The sequence below is a fragment of the Mesoplodon mirus genome (genome assembly GCF_964341445.2).
Source record: "Mesoplodon mirus genome assembly, chromosome: X".
Lineage (NCBI taxonomy): Eukaryota > Metazoa > Chordata > Mammalia > Artiodactyla > Ziphiidae > Mesoplodon > Mesoplodon mirus.
This window is the reverse complement of record NC_138981.1, coordinates 19,845,048-19,866,012: the sequence shown is the minus strand read 5'-3', so window position 1 is coordinate 19,866,012 and position 20,965 is coordinate 19,845,048. Positions and strand designations below refer to the sequence as shown.

The 20,965-nt window shown below is 33.9% G+C and overlaps 1 protein-coding gene across 5 annotated transcripts in view; it reads right to left on the bottom strand.

The window, feature by feature from the left end:
* Positions 1-20,965, bottom strand: part of CNKSR2 (connector enhancer of kinase suppressor of Ras 2) — a 255,004-nt gene that overhangs the window by 163,253 nt on the left and 70,786 nt on the right. For all 5 annotated transcript variants that reach the window (XM_082610757.1, XM_082610756.1, XM_082610758.1 and 2 more), the window contains exon 4: positions 17,768-17,855. In XM_082610757.1, the coding sequence (XP_082466883.1) occupies positions 17,768-17,855 (88 nt within the window). The remainder of the gene's footprint in view (positions 1-17,767; positions 17,856-20,965) is intronic.

The window sequence follows — 20,965 nt, the reverse complement described above, 5'->3', positions numbered from 1 at the left end:
TAAGTATGCTCTTTACTCTGCTATAAGGGAGTGCTCACAGATGTGTGAGTATGGGAAGTATGTGATCAAACATATGTTTTATGAAAATGATGAGGAAGAAGGCATGGATTCGGAAGGGAGAAAAGCTGGAGGCAGGGAGGTCAGTCGGAATACTTTTTCAATAGAAAATGTGATATGTAATTAGGACTTGAACTGAGGTTATGATGGTGGAAGGGGAGATGAGAAGAGGTGGATGACATACATGTAGCCAGGAATGAGTGAACAGGGCAACTGATTCATTAGATACAGAGAATAATGGGGAGAGGAAAGTTAAACATTACCCCAGGCCTAATGGATGAATAACACTGTAGAGATGATAGGAGGAGAGAATTTAGGGAGAATAAAATAATTCTATTTTGGGCATATAAAATTAGAAGTTGCTGAGAGGACATATACAAAGCTGTCCAGCAAGTAGCTAAAAAAGCTGAAGTGGATCTAGAACACAACCAGATCTGGGAAATATTTACATTAAAGAGACAATTAAAGGTACAAGAAAAACAAACAACAATGAATTCATCAAAAAAGAATATGTGTAGTGAGAAGATAGCTAAGGACAAGATCAGACAATGCTTATGTTTAAGAGCCAGATGGAGGAAGAGTTAGTTGTGTGGCCAGGAGTAAATGGAGAAAGTGGTGTTACAGAGACATATCTAATACAACTTATAGTGATAATAGAGTTATAATAATATATTCTATGTCTGTGCTATCTAATTCAATAGTCATTAGACATGTGTGGCTATTAAGCACTTGAAATGTGGCTAGTGCAAATGAGGAACTGAATTTATAATTTTACTTAATTTTAATTAAATTTACATTTCAACTGCTACATGCAGGGAATTCCCAGGCAGTACAGTGGTTAGGACTCCGCACTTTCACTGCCGTGGCCCAGGTTCAATCCCTGGTCGGGGAACTAAGACCCCGCAAGATGTGAGGTGTGGCCAAAAAAACCCCAAAAATTGCCACATGCAGCTAGTGGTTACCATGTTAGACAGCAGTGCAGGTCTAGAGAAATATACTATAGTCCTTCCAACAGTTGGAGAAGCCATTTACCAAGAAACAAATAACAGTAAAAGCAATATCTGGGAAGAAAACATAAAGGGATTTAATTCCCAGTCATTAACCAGATCCTTCAGTTTTTTTTGTTCCTTCAGCAAAGGGCAGATTCCAGTCTACTATGACATCGACAGTAGCCACACAGTACAATGACCCCAATTCTCTCTGTAAGGTAATATATGGAAAAGCATGAAAATGAATCCAAAGTACCCATCACATAGCTTTGTGGGCACGGAGAAAGCAGTGCCAGTGATAAAAGATTTGCAATGGATGACAGATAAAAGTCCAAACTAAATTAAGATTCATCAGAGACAGAAAGCTGACTGAGTGTCCCGAGTGCAAAGAAGAATGGCCACGGTGAATAGGCAGGCATCGACATCCTTCCTGAACGTGTTATCAAAACACCATAGTTTAATTCTAATTTCAGATAAATGTTCTTGGCAAACAAGGCAGAGGTACAATAACCCCACAACTACCTCCTTGGCAATCCCTTCACCATTGTGACTGACTCAATGACCACATACTTGTTTGTCTCTCTGATGTTATTTTGGAATGAGAAGAAGAATGTTCATGAAGGATGGTATCTGTTGAAATTTAAAAATGACCAGTTTTTAAAAGAATTGGCTAAGATTTTCATTAGGTTAAATAAGGTTACAAGTTGTAATATAAAAAGTGCCATTAACAAAGAATGGGAGGAGAATGTGTGGGTGGGCACGACCTTAGAGGCCATCTTAGTCTTTCTGTTGGTGAACATAACCATATTCTTCTGCATCTTGGATCATATTCCTCTTCAAAATTCTGCTCCAGTTCTCCCCCAGGAGGTCATCTAAAATTAAACCCCATTTGACTCTAATCACTCTTGCCTTCCAATTGACAATGAAAGACTAATGTTCCAACAGTTGAATGGGTGTGGAAACGAATCTTTTAGCAGATAGAGACTTGGGGGTACAAGCAGAAGTGAGTCTGATTGTTTTTTTCAGCATCTAAATGGCTCTCCAACAAATCCAAAAACCACTGAGGCTTTTCAAGATTGAACTGTCAAAAGGCATAAAAAGTAAAAATGTCAAGTCAATGTACCATTGACTAGAAAACTCATTAGAGTGAGATTGTGATCCTGTAACTTTAATAGCTTTGTTTTGACAACCTGAAGGGGCAGTGAATGAGCTAATTCCCATTATGAACCAAGCTTGTTTATTCTGCATGTCTTGAGTCAAGACCTAAATGATTTTGAATGGCCAATCAGATAACTACTAACTGTACATATTTTATGTTTCCAACAGTAATCTATTTGTTAGTCTTAGTCTTTCCCATTAGATTGTCAATATTTTCAAAGAAGGAATCTTATATTCAACTGCACTGTCTCTTTAATTCCTCAAGGTGCTCTGTACACTCTATAAATAAAATGTGAATTTATCAGTTATGATTATTTTCTTCCACTGATTCTCTATTTTCATATTCCACAGTAAATATTTAACACTGGTTTTATAGGTTAGGTGTAAAAAAATGAAACTTTTAAAGCCATATTTTTAAAACAAAACTAACTGCTATACAAACCAGTAGAGTACACTTAGTCTCTTCATACTCCTATTTTGTACAAAAATAGAGTTTCACAGTTTTAAAATAACTTTAAACATGAGTTTGGTTTTAAACTTTAATCTGCATGGTCTCAGCAGATATTTTCAACAAAAATAATTGGGCCTTTCTCAGCATGAAGATTCATATTATGCAAAAGATATCAAGAATTTTATATTCATTCAATGAAGCTAAAATTTCTTTGTAAGTCTCTCTAGCTTCCACATGTTCAAGTTATTTACTGTAATGACCATCTAATATATCACAATGAAAAGAATATCTATAGGGTCTAAAATTGGGAGACAATTTTTCCCTTGTGACAAATTCAGCTAAAGAGTTCAAGCAAAGATAAATACCACACCCCATTACAAATAAACATATAAATTAAACATTAATTCTTCAATTCAAGATCATACACTTGGCTGCCAGAAAATAAATGAAAGTTATAGTATATGTGAAACAAATTCTAAGTATTAGTTTAAAAAATTCCTTAAGCTCATGTATCTTTGTCCTTTTTATCTACTTAGAATGCACTTTCTTGGACAAAATGAAACCATTTCTTTTCAGTAACTGTGTCCAACATATGAAAAAGTGCCACTTACCTGGGCACTCAATAAATATTTATAGATCACTGATGATGATAAGATATTTAAATCCTAGCAAATACTAAATTGTCCGAGTAATACTACTAACTCAAATCTAGGCTTAACGTGGTACACCTTCAAAATAGATATTACACAGAATCAGTATCCATTTAGTGTTTCCTAGTCATAACACTGAGTGATTATAAGGCAGAATTTTATGCTTTGAAAGATTTGAGAAGTCTCCCCCTCCCACCAAACCTACCACCCCATATTCCAGTAGATTATACTTAAAATACCAAGAGACACACACATGCATACAAACACACTATTGAGGGAAAAGAAGAAATTCTTCAAATTCAACCTTTACCAAGCTGTTTTCTTGATATTTAAAATTTCAGCACCTAATTTTATTGTCTCTTTCCTTATATTCAAATAAACACTGTTGTCCTTAAAATTCTAGTATAATGCTATATTGGAATTGTTTAGAGATTCGTTACTGTAGCAGATTTGTATTATGATTTCTAAATATATACTTTCTTTTTTTAAAGGAAAAATAAACTTCCTGGAGCCACTGATGTTGGCCATGGATCTATGACTTACTTTGTTCAACAGAATGTGAGCCAAAGTGCTATGTCTTATTTCCATGCAGAAACTTTAAGAACCAGTACATAGTTCACCATGCTCTCTTTTCCCTCTGCCAGCAGTGTTCAAGAAGTGGCTACTCTGAGCTTTGAAGTGAAGAGGATGTGGAAAACAGCTATAGCAACCCAGGATGGACATGGAACATGAGCACTGGACATGAGTATTATTAAAAGCCACTAACATTTTCAGGTTGTTAGTACAGCATAATCTAGCTTACTTTGACTGATACAATCCTCCATAAAAGAAAAGAGGGAAAAATAGAACACTCAAGCAAATGAAGACCTAACCAACGCAGAGTTTAATGCAATAACTATTCTATGAATTTTACATACTGTACCTTTTCATTTCAGGAAATATGAGGTGCTATATCACTCCTCACACAATGTAATTCACAATTAACCTCAGATTACATTCTGCTACCTTCATGCAAATCTAGTCTTTTCCCATCTTGTATTTTAGAGAATTTTTGCCTCATTTTTTAAAGTTTGATTCATGCTCACTTGTCCTAATTACTTAATTCTGACTAGTTCTTCAACCTGCCACTATCAATTACAATTTCAATCCATTTATTTCACTTGTGTTAGGGCCTAATTTAATCTGAATTACCTATCTGATGTTGGTGGTTATTCTGACCCAACTCAAGAGGCCTGGGTTATTAAAAACTACTTTGGCAGCAGGGCAAAATGCCTCAGAAAATCAGTGCCTATAACTATTAGCTCTATATTTTCTTTGATTTGCTGCGTTCATCTTATGTAAGTATGAAAATCTATGTCATAGATTTTGTGTAATGATTCAATGATATAATCCATGTAAGGCATAATATGATTCATAATAAATGCTAAAAATGTTGTTATTATTCCTTCCTGTTTTAGTAACTCTAGTTCCTGCCTCTGTCTGTTGACACCACATTAGTTTCTAGCACTGGTTCTCCCCTTATTACAAATGCACAATGACCATTTTTGTTAATAATTTATATCTGATGTTTCAAAGGACAAGTCTAATCCCTTTGGATATGCATGTACAGCACAGATAGACTATGAATTGATAACTACAGTTGTAAATTCAAAACTTTAACTAGTGTCTTTTATAAAAGTGTGGGCCCTGGGCTGATATCACCTATCAATAGTTGAACCTCCTGATCCATAGTTCTCAGTCATTCATACCGTGCTGTGGTGAAGCCCAGGGAATATGCATGTTTAGCAAGCTTCCCTGGGTGAATCATGGTCCATGGACCAACCATTGGTAAACACTGTTCTTGATCACATACATTTTCTTCCCACCTCACGTTCATCTCATACTAAACCAGTAAAGTGTGGCTATAACACAGTGGTTATCAACTTTGGCTCCACATTAGAATCAACTGAGGTATCATTTAAAAAATACTGATTACAACCCCACCACAGAGAGTCTAATTTAATAGGTCTTGGATGGGACCCAGATATCAGTGTTTTTAAATAAAGAGTTCTTTACTTGATTCTAAGATGAGGCCAAACTTGAGAAACAATGAGCAAGAAGTATTACAAACCATGTCAAAGCACCTGGAACTAAGTCCTCGCCATGTCACTAACTGACTATGTCACTGTCCCTCTCTAAAATTCCATTTACTCATTTACAAAATTGGGATGATATCTGGTCTACCTACTTCACCTGATTATTGTGAGGAACAAATCTGATAACATGTTGTAAAAGCATTTTGCCAACCTCAAAATAGTAATGATACTATTGCCTGCCTATTACACTTTATATAGCCCTTTTTTTCTTGCTAATACTTTTTAAATGTCATAAGGAATAGGATTTATCCAGATGATATGGTTTGAGGGAGGGGTTAAAAAGATGAACAGAAGAGCCAACGGCCGAATACATTTCAATTTTAAAAGGCAGTTCAGAATCTTTGTGGGGAGACAGGGCAGGAGAACATTTGTGCAGACATTTTAAATGGGAGGAAACAGGAGGCCTAGTGAGATATTTAGTGGCGTGAGGAGGGCTGTGGAAAACAGTGAGACATTGAAAAGGAAATTAATAGTTATGGTATTAATAACTGCTGAATAGTGCTAGGGTAGACATTTCAAAAGGCATTAAAAACTTTGCAGATAGCACTTAAATAAGAGCAAGATACACAAGAAAATATTTGCAGAACCAGAACCAATAAAGTTACCTAATCAAACCTTTTGATTTTTCCCTTTAGGTACTTTGATAACTCCTGCTATGGCATTGCATAGTCCAGTAACATCATGTTCTATATTCCTTTAGGGCTCAGGTTTCTAAATTTGCTATCAGATCAAAATTGGAATTTTTAAGCTACAAAAGCATTCTAAATGCTACTCGGAAATGCACACATGGATTTATTTGGAGAGGGTGGGAAGCAGACTGTACAGTAATAGGAACCTTTTTTAGCTCCAAAACCAGCCCTCCCCTCCAAGCTTCTGATCCTCTCCACAATAATTCCTTTCCCCTCCCCTCCCCAATTCACTAGCTCATTACCAGTTTCACAAGGAGACTGGTGCCATCACCACTGTCTCTCCCAACTCATCTCCCTGGAGTTACAAGCATTAAAATGAGAAGAAATAGGAAAAAGCAGCCTTAAAATTTTAAGGACTAATTTTGTATCTGTAATAATCATGATATATCTGGATTTTATCAACTTTGAAAAAACTGTTTTCTGTTTAGTTCTCTCTCAGGTTTTCATCAGCATCAGAATGAGTTACAGCAGCTACATTTAAAATCCTGTAACCCTTTTTTAGGTGAAATTTTAAGGGGAAAATTAATCCTTTCATTCTTTCAACAGACATTTATTTGCCAGGCACTGGAGACACAGAGGTGCAAAAGGCAGACAACTTGCATTCACCACTGCAAATCTTTTCTTAAATGGATTAGTATTACTTTTGGCTTGATTCTTTAAAAAGAATCATCACAGGGCTTCCCTGGTGGCGCAGTGGTTGAGAGTCCGCCTGCTAATGCAGGGGACGCGGGTTCGTGCCCCAGTCCGGGAGGATCCCACATGCCGCGGAGCAACTAAGCCCGTGAGCCATGGCCGCTGAGCTTGTGCATCCGGAGCCTGTGCTCCACAATGAGAGAGGCCACAACAGTGAGAGGCCCAAGTACCGCAAAAAAAAAAAAAAAAAAAAAAAAAAAAAAAAAGAATCATCACAGTACATTACAAATGGGAGCATATCAGGGATTCTCTTCTGAAAAACTGACCACCTACAAGGGTTAAGAATCACCTAACCCATCTTTCTACATCTGTTTCCTTATATATAATATAGCAATAATGGTAAAAGTTCTATCTTCTTGGAGTCTTTGTGAGAAAATTTTAAAAGCCTCTCAAAAGATGAGCTGCATAATAAGACAAAATATAGTAATTCAGAAGGTAGGAAGACAATGAAAGTACATTACATAAATAAGCAATAAAACTTTGAGAACAGGATGTGGTACATTTGTAAAGATGAGCATGTGTATACTGTATAAGTCAGCAATTACCCTCCTACATACATAATTAAATGTGAGTATATATTCAAATATTCATGGTCAGGAGAATGGATACACATTGGAGTATATACACACAATTAAGTATTATATGAAGTGAAAGTGAATGAACTACAGTGACTAAACAAAACATGAATGAGTTCAGAAATACATCAAGTGAAAAAAGTAATATGCAGAGTGATACTATTTTTATAAAGCACAAAGACAAGCATAACTAAATGAGATGTTTAGAAAATGTATGCAACTATTTTATGAAAAAAAAAACACCCTGAGAAGAGGCAGGGTAATGAGATGGGGAGGAGCACAGTTATAACTAAGAAAATGTTGGTAATGTTCTAGTTATTAAATTAAATGGCCAATTTATGAGTATCTGATTATTCTTATGCTTCATAACATATATATGACATGCATTCTTTTGTGTATATATATAATATTACATAAATTTAGAAATGTAATAGTGACAAAACAGATGTCTGAGAAACAGTATCCTGTCATTTGCTATCTAAAAGAATTTGATTAGTATACTACACCACATATCTAGTGTTTCTGTTATTATTAATGGTGATACTATCTACATCTTTAAAAGTGTTTTGGTAAGATGCTCAGATAACATGCAATATAGTCTAGGTTTGTAAAAGAATAAGCCTATAAAAGCAGTCTATTTCATTTTTATATAATATATAGTAAGTTTTAAAGTTTTTTTCACAAAAAAAGTGTCAGAAAGATGCTTTCCTAAAGTCTTATTATCATGTAATAATTTCATCACTCTTCTTTACCTCTCAGTCTGAGCCTTCAGAAAATTTGCAGCTACCAATAATCATGGTTTTTTTTTAACATCAAGAATAAGGATTTCTCTTTCTCTCTGTTTGTGTATTTATATCTATTCTGATTATAATGCTATATTCTAGGCCTTCAAAGGGATACAGGCATATACACACAGCATAATCTCAGCTTTGCAAATTCTATATGTTTTTAGTTTTATATTTGTCTTCAGAAAAAAAGTCCTCAAGCTATCTGGGTACTATGCCTAATAGTTCTATATCTAACTCCTGATTCATTACGTTAGGATTATAAGAAAAGTTTAAAAAGATAATGGCTTTGCTTATTCATCATCAACCGAAACAACTGAAGAAAACTTAAACGACTGAGCATTGAACTAAAATATATTGCTTAAATATAAAATAAAAAAACAGTATCTTTCATATTGCCTTCAACAGGTATGCTAAGTAATGTAATTCGTATTGTTTAAAAATTACATATAAAGTTTGTCCTCGTTTTTGGTCTGAAATGTACCAGTTTCAAATCCCAAGAGCCCAAGTCCATTTTTCAGGTCACCTAGAATGTCTGATTCAGGAAGGCTTAAACACTAACCCTGAAAATATAGCAAAAATAATATTTAAAGCTGTGCTTGAGATGAATGATAGACTATCCTGGCTGAGCTTTCATATGGTTTAATACTTACTACATGAACCACAGAATATAGCCTGCCTACCCCAGTATAATTTATATCCCCATTTTAGAACTTTACATGTATTTCACTACTACTTGAATCTTAATATCCCTTTTACAACACACATTCTGTAAGACTGACTATTTATTATACACTAGCCTTTTACCTTTACAGGTTTTGAGTTTTCCATTTTCAACTCTAGGTTGCTTGAATATGTGGATAGGGATGGCAAATTCACAAGTAACCAAAATTAATTTCTGTATTCCATTTGAACATGGACATTTCAAAATATCATCCAGAATATGAAGCATATATAGTTACCAATTTGCCTTAAATTCTAAAAAGCATCCGAAATTAAACCAAAATTCTTTAAAAAAAAATCACTCATTGTAGAAACAGGTCTTTCTTCATTGCCACTTAGTACCAAAAGTAAGCAGAGAATCACTCCTTTAAATTGTGTGAAACAACAAACTAACTGAGCTTAGAGTTTCCAAAGATCTTTTGCTATACAAGGTAACTAAAATTTCCATTTATTAATCTCCCACTAAAATGCCAGATCATGAACTAGATCAATTTCCAATAGTCACTTAAATTCACCTACAATAATCCAACAAGGTGGTTGGTGATCCACTTTACAAATAAAGACAGAGTTATCAGAGATATGAAGTAATCTGTCCAAGTTCATACAGTTTGTAAAGAGCAGAGCCATAATGAATTCAGATCTACTTTATGTCAAAGCCCACTAACCTATTTTGCCATAAAAGGTAATAGTAAATAATATAAAGTGTCAACTAGGAAGGTAAAGGACGTAATATTCATATAGATAAAACATAATAAAGTAAAATATGATAGCTATTGTCAATAAACTCATAGGCTAAATTTTCTTGCTTAAATCCTTAATAAAATATAAAAAATCATTTCTAAGGCTATTTTTACAAAATTCTGTAACCTTTTAACTTTTTACTATTTAAAAATACACACCCTAACAGTTTAAACCACAAATACCAGTTCAATTAAGTCCTAAAAAAGCTCTTATTTTCTCTTGGGTATGTACCTTGAGTAAATAACAACCCGATTAAGATAAAACAGCTTAGATTAAATTCAAGCAGGAATTTAAAAAAGGGTTATATACTCAATATGTTCACTTATATTTTTATTTTAAAATGTATATTTAAAGAATAACTCATAAATAGTTTACTTTTACTGATATGTATTTAAAACAGTGTAAAGGTAACAAAAGTGATTAGAAAGCACACACACACATAATTTAGAGGAAGATGTCCATCAAAAAGAACCATTTCCACTATTGACCTTTGAAGACTATTTTTTCCATTTTCTTGAACAAAGAGTTAGAAAGGAACAAAATACATCAGACAGGTAAATATGGGGAAAAAATCAAACAAATGAACTGTCATAAAGTCAGAATAACAACTTAAGTAAAGACATTTATTAAAGGAAAGACCAAATCAGTGGCACAGTTGTTTCTGGTGCTTAAGCTGGGATGACAGTAACTATTCTTCTTTATAGTTTTCTGTATTTTTTAAATTAATGAGTATTATTATTTTATAAACTTTTTAAAGGACAAAAGACCTAATAACTATGCAGTAAAATTTTAAAAAATTATGGCACAATACTAAATGAAACAGACCATTTTGAAAATATACATGTGTATGTAGATGAAAACAGGCAAAATAGCAAGTAAAACAAGCAAAATGATAACAGGCGTTTTCTTTGGGTGGAAAGATTACAAACAATGTTTTTTTTTTCTTTTCATTACTCTAAATTTTTCTATAAAGCACATTACACTGCTTTTATAATTTTAAAAAATATAGAAAATAATTAGAGGAGTATAGAGTGTGCTACATACAAACCTTTACACAGATGGCATACAACATCAATGGAATGAATACAAGCTAGGACCATATAAGCTCTCTTTCAACATCTAAAAAAACTTCCAGTTCTCGGTGAAGATTCTCTCAGTTAAAATTTTTTGAACAGTACATGCTATTTCTTCAAATTTTAGAGGGTGGGAAAGGAAATTGTTGACCATGCAGTAGGTAAAAATCACATATTTAAAATAGATTGATGTTTTTAGAAAGGTTTCTAAAATTTCTCTTTTCTTTGTATTTTTTCTTCTCAAAAATTATTTATAACCATCTTAGGTGAAAGACTATTGATCTTTTTTTTTTTTTCTAACTTTAAGCTGCGAATGGTAAGGGAAAGAAGTATGTTTCGAACACTATCCAGAAAATCAGTGATACTCAACTCAAGGACATGGAAAAATGAGTCTTAAAAGGGTGAAAAACGAGCAAGCCCATGAGAAAACACAAGAACATTTTATAATATATAATTTAGAAGGGACCATTTCAGGTAAGAGTATATCAGCAGAACTTGAATTTTAAAAGAAAGTCTTCATTTTACAATTGCATGTGAATCTACAACTATCTCAAAATAAAAAGTTTACTTACAAATTAAATTTAAAAAATTTTTCAATAAACAAAAAAGGAAGTTTTCACTCTGCATTTAACAGTTCAAAATCTGATTTAAAATGTTTCACATGTTGAAATTTTTCTCTCAGTATCTCCTTCACTGTATATGCAGCTGAAGAAAACTAACACCAAATGGAGAAAAAAATCTGTGTACATTTATTATTTAAAACACACTTGTTATTCTAGTTCTTTGTATCAAGTCTTTTTCTCATCCATTTTATAATTAATATTACTTTACTTTTGTCTTTCACTTCACATTTGTGAACCATTTTTAATACATCTAATTTGATTCTCACAATAATAGATAGAATTATTTCTGTTTATAGATGGTTTGTCCAAGGTGAAATGCTCATGAAACAACAGGGCTAAGCCTCAAATCTCCCAGTACTCATTGTCCCCACCCTCCGTCCATTGCCCCAAGTATTCTAAGTTCCACCAAAGTTTCACCTTGCAAACCAATACTTTTGCACCCATTTCTTAACTAGTGACAATCTAATTAATCATTTTTTGTGTTTGAACTGGAAAAAATTTTAAATGGTGCAGTAGAATAATTTTAGGTTAAGCTGATACTCATTAGGGTAGGCATCATGGCAATTATTTCAATGCTGACAAGAAGTGCGTGGGTACCTGTCTCATTTTTCTGTTTCAGGTGCTGACAGTGCTCTAAATATCTGAAGCTTCAGTTCTTTGTGAGAATTCTTCCCATTTAAGATTTTAAAACCAGTTTCCCTTTTTTCTCAAATGTGTTATTATATCTTATGTGGGGAAGGTGTTGGGGGGAAGAATCTCTTTAAAAGACTTCAACTATAACTGTCTAAACCCATCACATCTGGAAATAAGAAAAACAGATACAGTAAGATTAAATCAATTCTTCCAAACAGAGCTTGTTAAAAGAAATTTCTCTTTCTCCTCTCATGTTTGCATTACTTTAAATATAAATAGCCAATATCAAGAAGCACTTTCCACTTACTCCATAGTACCACTCCTTTGTGTTAAGAAGGGAAAAAAAGCTATTTGTGACAGTTTATTTTTAGATATTGATCATCTCATCTTGCTCAAAGGGAATAAAAATAATTAAAGTTGAGTGAAAATAATTTGAAGTACAGCATATTTCAAAGCATAACTATCATCATAACTGTTCAGATGAGATTTCTTGAAAGCCTGGTAATAAATGCATGCCCTAGATATTTTTTTTTAAATCTACACTTTGCTTATTCAAGTTGGCCTCTTTTACTGGCAGCTTAAGTTTAATTCTGTCTTTAGATACTGCATACAATTCCAAGTGAATGAGATGATTAGTGTGTATTTAAAGGCTGAATGAGACCATTAGATGGACACTGACTGTTTGTAAACTACGTAATTTATTTTAAAATATAATAAGTATTCATCTATGCTGTGCTCTTTCATCAAACTGAAAGTAGTATTTCTTCAATGTACATAGCATTCATTTTATGTTTTTCTGATAACTCAAATTCATTTTAGAAAATCTGAAAAATACAGAAACGTAGTCTAAATAAACTAAAATCACCTGTAGTTTCATCATCAAGAAGCAAACACTTAACTGTTTTATTTCATCATTTTAATTACCATCCTCATTCCTATTGCCAAGATAGGTAGCAACAGACCACAGAGCCCAGAAAGACTTGGTCCCAAAGATATGACATCACACAACAGTAGAAAAATAATAGATTATTTAAGAGATGATTTACAAACATTCATATCATGCCTACAATTAAGTTTCCTCTAAAAAAATATATTTTGTTAGTGTTATATAACAGCATAGTGTTTCAGAAGTTTTGTTCACTTTCATTCTAGCACTGGAAAATGGTTATGAGGATCAATATTTTTATTTTAATTAATGAATAAACTGAGATGTAAAGTGATGGGTATCTCTGGATATCTCTGGGGTTCTTTATATGAGTAGCGGAGACAGAACTGCAGCTTTTACACAGGAGTTGAAATAAAAATAAGTAATGATTTTAGCATTTAATTCTAGATTTTTCTGGAAGAGTATAAATGAGTATGTGCTAACCACATGGGGTAACTGGGGCTCAGGTCAATTTATTTTAACAAGTAAGTAATGAGCACGACATTGTTCCTGTTTTCAAGAAGATAACAGTCTAATGGAAGTCAGATAATTATGATTCACAGCAGAATATAACTGGCAAGATGTAAAATGCATGTAAAGTGAGTTTAAGGGATTTCTACCTTTGCTCATACAACAAACAATTGTAGTTGATAAGTCAACAAAGGGGACAAACTGGAATCATAAAAAATAATTAATACAGAAAAAAGAGCAAAGACCAGATTGGAGACATAGAAGACAAAGAGCAAGGTGGTATATTTAATTTAATCCCAACCACATCAACCATGGTTGATTAAATATAAATGGTCAAAGTAGGGGGTATACAAACAGTTATGAGAAATAGTGAAAGTTTCATGAGTGGGGTGGCATTTCCTAGAGGCCTTAAAGGATGGGGCATAATTTTGACAGGCAGCGATAAAAAGATATATGGGACATGTTCTGAGGAGGCCTCACAACATAAAAAGATGAAACTGCAAGATCTATTTTACCAATAATAACTCATCTACATGAACTGGAGTACAATTAAGATACAAACAAGTACTAAAAGATAAAACTGAAGTTATCTTAGAACCTTACTTGGAGTCCTTTGAATTCCAAAGAGAGGAATTTATAATCAATTTGGAAATTAGGGGAAAATTGCTGAAAGCGACAGAATTGGAGCTGGGCTTTGGGATGACTAGTCTGAAAGTGATCCATTCTATACTTATAAGTAGATTAAATCAGAATGTCATGAAGATGTATTTTATTGAGAGAAATTTACATCTAATATTTCCTTTAAGGTACCACATAAAAGACCTGGTTAAAGTAAGTGAATTAAGATATCAAGTCAGGTAACATGTTGGGAGTGGGTAGGCAAGGCAAGAACCAAGAACACCCATATACAGAGAAGTTTCTGTTTGAAAGCATCTTAAAGGTGACACATGGAACAGGACATGTGATGGGAAAATGAGGGTGAGGTAGAAGGAACTGTGAGAAATGTTACGAGCTACTGAACTTTAAAAAAACAGAAATGGGTAATGTTTCTGTTACCCAAGAAGGGCAAGGCATCCTCTTCCCAAGAAGGGCAAGGCATCCTCTTCAAAACAGAGTGTACAGTGGTCGAGGGTACAGAAAGTCCTTCTACGTCCTCAGTATACTTGGAGTATTTCAATTATTTGGTCAAGACAGAATGTACTTAAAGTTCAATCTGTAAAAGTATCTCTCTCTCTATTCTACCTAATGTTTCCTGATCTGTAAATAGCAAAACTTAAACCCATTATGCCTTGACGTAAGATTCCTAAAGAGAATGTTGAGCCAAACAGTGCAGCTGTTAAAAGGTCCTGTTGTGAGCATGAACAAGCCTCTGAGGGCAATATCAGAATGGCATATGTTTTCTATTAAGTAGATGTCTATAGCAGGTGTTCATATATTCTGGAAACAAAAACTGCATCACTTGTTACTTAGATGGTAGGTTCTTAAAATAGCAGAATGGGTGGGTTAGTCCTATCTTACAAAAACTGCACTTCCACCCCTGCACATGCCTCTACAGGAAATTTTAAGTCACTGAAAATCATTTCAGCCATTCGTAATGTAACATTTGAAGGTTAGCGTGACAGAGGTATGTTCTGGAACCTGTGAGTTCTAAACATAGAAAACTTTCCATTTTTGACTTCACTCTACGGTAAAAGTTAAAAGAAAGGTAATTTTTTTAAAGATCACTTTGTTTATCTATTTTTGATATGGGAAACATTAAGTATGAATGAATTCAGTGAAAATGAATACACCTGATTCTCCTTCAAGATTTTCAAGAAAACTTATCAGAGTTGCCATTTAGAATTGCAGTCTTTGGGCTTCCCTGGTGGCGCAGTGGTTGAGAGTCCGCCTGCCGATGCAGGGGACGCGGGTTCGTGCCCCGATCCCGGAGGATCCCACATGCCGCGGAGCGGCTGGGCCCGCGAGCCATGGCCGCGGAGCCTGTGTGTCCGGAGCCTGTGCTCCGCAACGGGAGAGGCTACAGCAGTGAGAGGCCCGCGTACAGCAAAAAAAAAAAAAAAAAAAAAAAAAAAAAAAGAATTGCAGTCTTTGTTTACAAGGCAACAAAGAGTGGGCCAATTACTCAAAAGTTAACCTTAAACTGGCCATCCAGATCCAGATGTTTAAAGGAGACATAAGAAATTAAAAACACCCACTTTCTGTCATAATTATGCATGGAAATGACATTATTTTAGAAGGTGACATCAGTTGGATTGTATTCTCATAGAATGGACAATACGTATGAGTTTCTCATGTTTAAAAAGTTGAAAAATAAACTCAATTCTCCCATTTAATTCCACAGTATTTCAATTATCTTGGGTCTCATGTATAAATGAAAATCCTAAGTAATACATATAATAGTTATCACAGATCTTGTCATGTAGCGGATAATAATAATTATTGTATTATTATGACTGTCAGCATATAGATTGTTACTGAACACATATCCAATGTGCTATGAATGATTATCATACAAATACTGTGCAGTAGGTATCCTTAAAGCAGAGAAAATTTCTTTCTCTCATGGTAAAAGGGAAGAAACTAATAGTCTATTATCCACATCTCAAATCTCTGGTCAAGTTTAATGGCTTAAAAAAAAAACAGCTTTAGAAAACATATTTTTGAAGAAATGTCACTGACAATACAGATCTACAAGAAAAATTACCCATAGATTATATTATTGTTCTTTCATTCCTATGCCCCAGAACAGTGTATGAGAACCAGAATCACCTGGAAAACTAGTAAACATGCAGATTCCTGGGCATTCCCCACAGTACATTTGGAGTGTGTGCCAAGAATCTGAATTTCTAACAAGTTTCTGTGTGATGATAATGCTACTGGCCCACGAACCACACTGGACTGGCATAACCCTAGAACATGAGTCAGCAAACTGTGGCCCAGGGCTAAATTCAACCTGCTGTTTGTTTTTGTAAAACAAGTTTTATTGGCACATCACCATGTCCATTCATTTCACTTACACATTGTCTGCGGCTGCTTTTGCAGTTGAATAGTTGGATCAAACACCATATAGCCTATATCATTAAAGCCTACAAAACCTTACATACTTAAAATTTGGCCTTTCACAGAAAACGTTTGCTGACCTTTGCCCTAAAATGCCACTCTTCTCCCTAATATCCAGTTGAAATCTATGACTTTCAGAAATAAAATTTACTGATAACAAATATGAAGACATGTAGTGAGACAACAGCATTTCAAGGCTGATAAAATGTTTATCATCTTCATCCATGTTTGTGACTAACAGCAGTGAGTTAGTTACTGACTTTCTTACTGCTACGATATAATCCTGATGAATGTCTGCTGTATTCCACAATTAAAAGTCATAAACTTACTCTCCTTTCTATAAACCTGCAATTTCAGAGAAATGGTGCTAATAAAATCTATACGGTACAACAGAAAATATATTGAAACGTTTAAGATTGTATTAAAAAATTTCTTATTTGAGAAAATACAGGCAATATAAGAAAATTAGCCCTCGTCATAAACGACAGGGAGTAGAAGGATAAATTCAATCATGAATTTCTCCAATAATCTTCTGTATCATCACATTTTATCCTCTGCTTTCCCTATTTCTGCATCACTGGATAGTTTAACAAAAAATGGCACCCTGAGAAAGTAGCAGCAGTAGCAGCAATAGGTTGACATGAGGCTTACACAGAGTGGTGGTTGCTAGCCTCACACCTCTCAGATGTGTTTTGTTATTAGATTTAAACAAATGTTTGCAGGATAGGTACTAGTCAATTCACTCCTCTACCATTTCTCCATATGTTATGCCAGGATATTTATATCAGCTGCTGCACTACTGAACACGTTTGATTTGGAGTCCCTGGCTTAAATAATACTCAAAGTAAAAAAAAAAACTGGGTCATGTAAATAGATCATTTAAATGATTAAGGTGATAATTAAAGGCTACTATGTATACTTGTTTGTATGTATACCTATATAAATGAAACTATAGTCGTACTAATAAGGAACTAATGGTGTCTTAGAGCAAAAGTCTCAGATTGTTATTCAAATGGGTTAATTTAATTTTGTGAAAGGCCATACAGTTTAGTCATCCCCACTAAAAGTGTGAGAGTAACCGACTTATTTATTATAAAGCTGTCTCTGGAGGTTCAGATTACTTTTACATCTGCTGATAAATAAAACTCTTGTTTACTGGGCCATATGCATAGTTTTCCAATGAATTATGTAATTGGTTTCTTTTGAACCATTTGTCTTTGAATGAGAAAAATCCCAAACCAGTATTTTATGAACTCTTGGTAAATACAAGTACTTCTCATTGTTAGAATATGAGATAGCTAATAAATTAACTGAAGAAAAATTTTCCAGCTAATACCTGTTGCACGATTGTTGTTAATTCCAAGCAGAGCTGTATGACATTATTCCTTGTAACTGAATAGTCTGTGACAGCAGCAAATGGTGATCTATAAAGGAAAAAGGAAAACTGTGATTAATAGGAACAGCTTTTGAAAGTTCCCCAAATACAATAGCCTAAAATAAGATTTTGAATAATATGAAATGAACTGTTCTGAAGTTTACATAGTGATAAACAATATTCGGAACATATTTAAGGAAGAAAATCGAGGGAAATGCTTGGAAGAGAATTCAAGAAAAATGTTTGCTTTCCATCAAATTTCTCTTTTTTTAGTGCTTAATATTTAAAAGTTCTTTCGTACTTCTTACGAGGTCTCTTCACTACATCTAAAATAAAACAACACCAAAAAGGCATGCTTTAGCAAAGACATTTTAGTTTATTTTCAAATGAAGGTAAGATTTTGAGTCCAGTGTCTTCTTGAAATAGTCACAATTCAGAGCTAGTCTAATGACAGCTATCACCTACCGAGGACTTACTATATGCCAGTTACTTTTCTAAATGCTTTACATGTACCAAATAATTTTCACAACTCTTATAAGATAGGCACTATTATTATTACCATTTTACATATAAGAAATGTGAGGTAGAGAAAGGTTAAGTGAAAACTAGTAAGTGGTGGAGCTAGTATTCAAACCCAGGAAGTCTGACTCCAGACTCCACAGCCCAGAGTTAAACACTAATATACCACCTCTATGAACTTAAGTAGGTTTTTATTTGTACCAAATCAATTACTTACATCACTTCACATCCCTTTTCAAACAACTTGGCATGTAAATAATATATATTGGTACGAGGTTTATATTTTCAAGAATGTTATAGACAGCAGCAGTCTTCCCAAGCAAGTGTTTTGCCACCAAATGAATTCAGTGGATTTCCATTAGCCTTTATCCTCTCTCTTGTCTATGAATGTCAATCAGGTTTTTGTGGGGCCAAAGCTTATATGATTTGGGAGGCCCAGTTTAAAGAAAACAAAATCACAAATAGAAAATAAGGTATGGGGGTAAAAATTTAGTCACGATTACTAGAACTTTAGTGCTTTGGATCTCTCTACTGATAACTCTTAAGGCAATTTACTATAAATGATTATATAAGACTGCTTCCTGGTTACAAACTGAATTTGTCTTTCTTCTAGAAAACTCTACAACTCAAGAACCTCCCATTGTCACAGGGGTCCATATGAGAGGCCCTTTATTGGTTACATTTTTAAAAAACGTATTTTTCACTTATGTATTTTGGCCATTCTAACAGCTATGTAGAGGCTTATCACAGATTTAACTTGCACTTCCCCAAAGTTATATGTATTTGCTCTATTTATATATTATCTGTATTTAATCGTTAACTATATTTCCCTAATAATTTTCTAACTGGTTATGCTGACTTGTGCATATTTGCTATCCATATATAATCTATAGTGAAATGTCTGCTCAAGTCCTTTGTCCATTCTTTATTTAGATTTTTGGCATTACTATTGAGTTTAGAGACTTCTCAGTATTTTCTGTATGCAAGTCCTTTGTTGAATAGGTAACCTGTAAAATTTCTTCTCAGTCTGTGGCTTCTCTTTCCATCCTTTAACAGGATCTTTAGCAGGTCAAAAGTTTTTTATTTTAATGAGGTCAAATTTTTCGATAATTTCTTTTCTGGATTGTACCTTTAGCATTATATCTAAGAAATCTTCACCTGACTCTAACTCAAGTTTTCTTCTAAAAGTTTTTTATTTTACTTTTAGATCTATGACTCATTTTTAAGTCAATTTTTGTATAAGGTGTGAGGTTTGGGTCGAGGTTCGCTTTTTTCCCTCTGCCTATGCAAGTGTTCCAACACCATTTGTTGAAAAACTAACCATTCTCCACTGAATTGCTTTTGCTCCTTTGTCAAAAACTGGCTAACCATATGCATAAAGTTCTGGACTCCGTGTGTCTATCTTGCCACCAATACCAGTTTTGATTACTGAAGTTATACATTTAAAATAGTATTAAAAAACTTCAAAATTGATGAAGTATTATGGTCCCTTTACTTTTTAATACAAATTTTAGAATCATACTGTCTGTAGCTATAAAAAAATCCTACTGTAATTTTTATGTGGATTTTATTAAACCTACAGGAAGATTTGAAAATTGACATCTTTACTAAGTTGAGTCTTCCAATCCATGAACACAGTATGTCTCTCCATTTATTTAGGTCTTGTTTGATTTTATACATCAGTGTTTTATAGTTTTCACATACAAATCCTGTAGATATTTTGCTAAATTTATATGTAGGCATCTCATTAATTCTAGAGCAACTGTAAATTATACCATGTTTTTACTTTTTGTTTCCAACTGTACATTGCTAGTATACAAGAATGTGATAAATTTTTCTGTGTAGACTTCATGTTCTACAACCTTGCCAAATTCACTTACTAGTTCAAAAAGATGTTTTGTAGCTATCTTGGAATATTCTACACACAGACATATATTATCTGGAAATAGGAAAAGTTTTATTTTTTCCTTTCTAATCTCTAGGTTTTTTACTTCCTTTTCTGGCCTACTGTGTTGGATATAATAGCAGGGATGAGAGTGGACAGCCTTGCCTTATTCCCAATCTTAGGAGGAAAGCATTGTCTTTCACAGTACAAGGTCAGCTGTTGCTTTTTATATATGCTTTATATCAAGTTGAGATATTACTACTCTATTCCTACTTTGCTGAGAATTTTTCTCATGAACGGGTATAGGATTCTACTGAATGTTTTTTTTTTACATTAACTGATATATGATTTTTATTCTACAGCACATTAACATGGTAGACTACATTGATTTATTTTCAAGTACTGAAGCAGCCTTGCTTACCTAGAATGAATCCCACTTAGTCAAGGTGCACAGCTCTATTTATATGTGGTTGGACTTGGATTGCCAGTATTTTGTGGAGGATTATAACATGTAAGTTTGTACTATCTTTGCCGGGTATTGGAACCAGGATAATGATTGTACCATAAAATGAGATGGGATGGATTACCTCTATGTCTGTTTTCTGAAATAGACTGTGTAGAATTGGTGTTATTTTTCCTTTAAACATAGAATTCACCAGTGACATCATCTAGGCCTGGACCTTGTTTCCCCTACTCCAAAGAGTTTCTAAGTACAATTCAATTTCTTTAATAGTTACAGGATCATTCAAAGAATC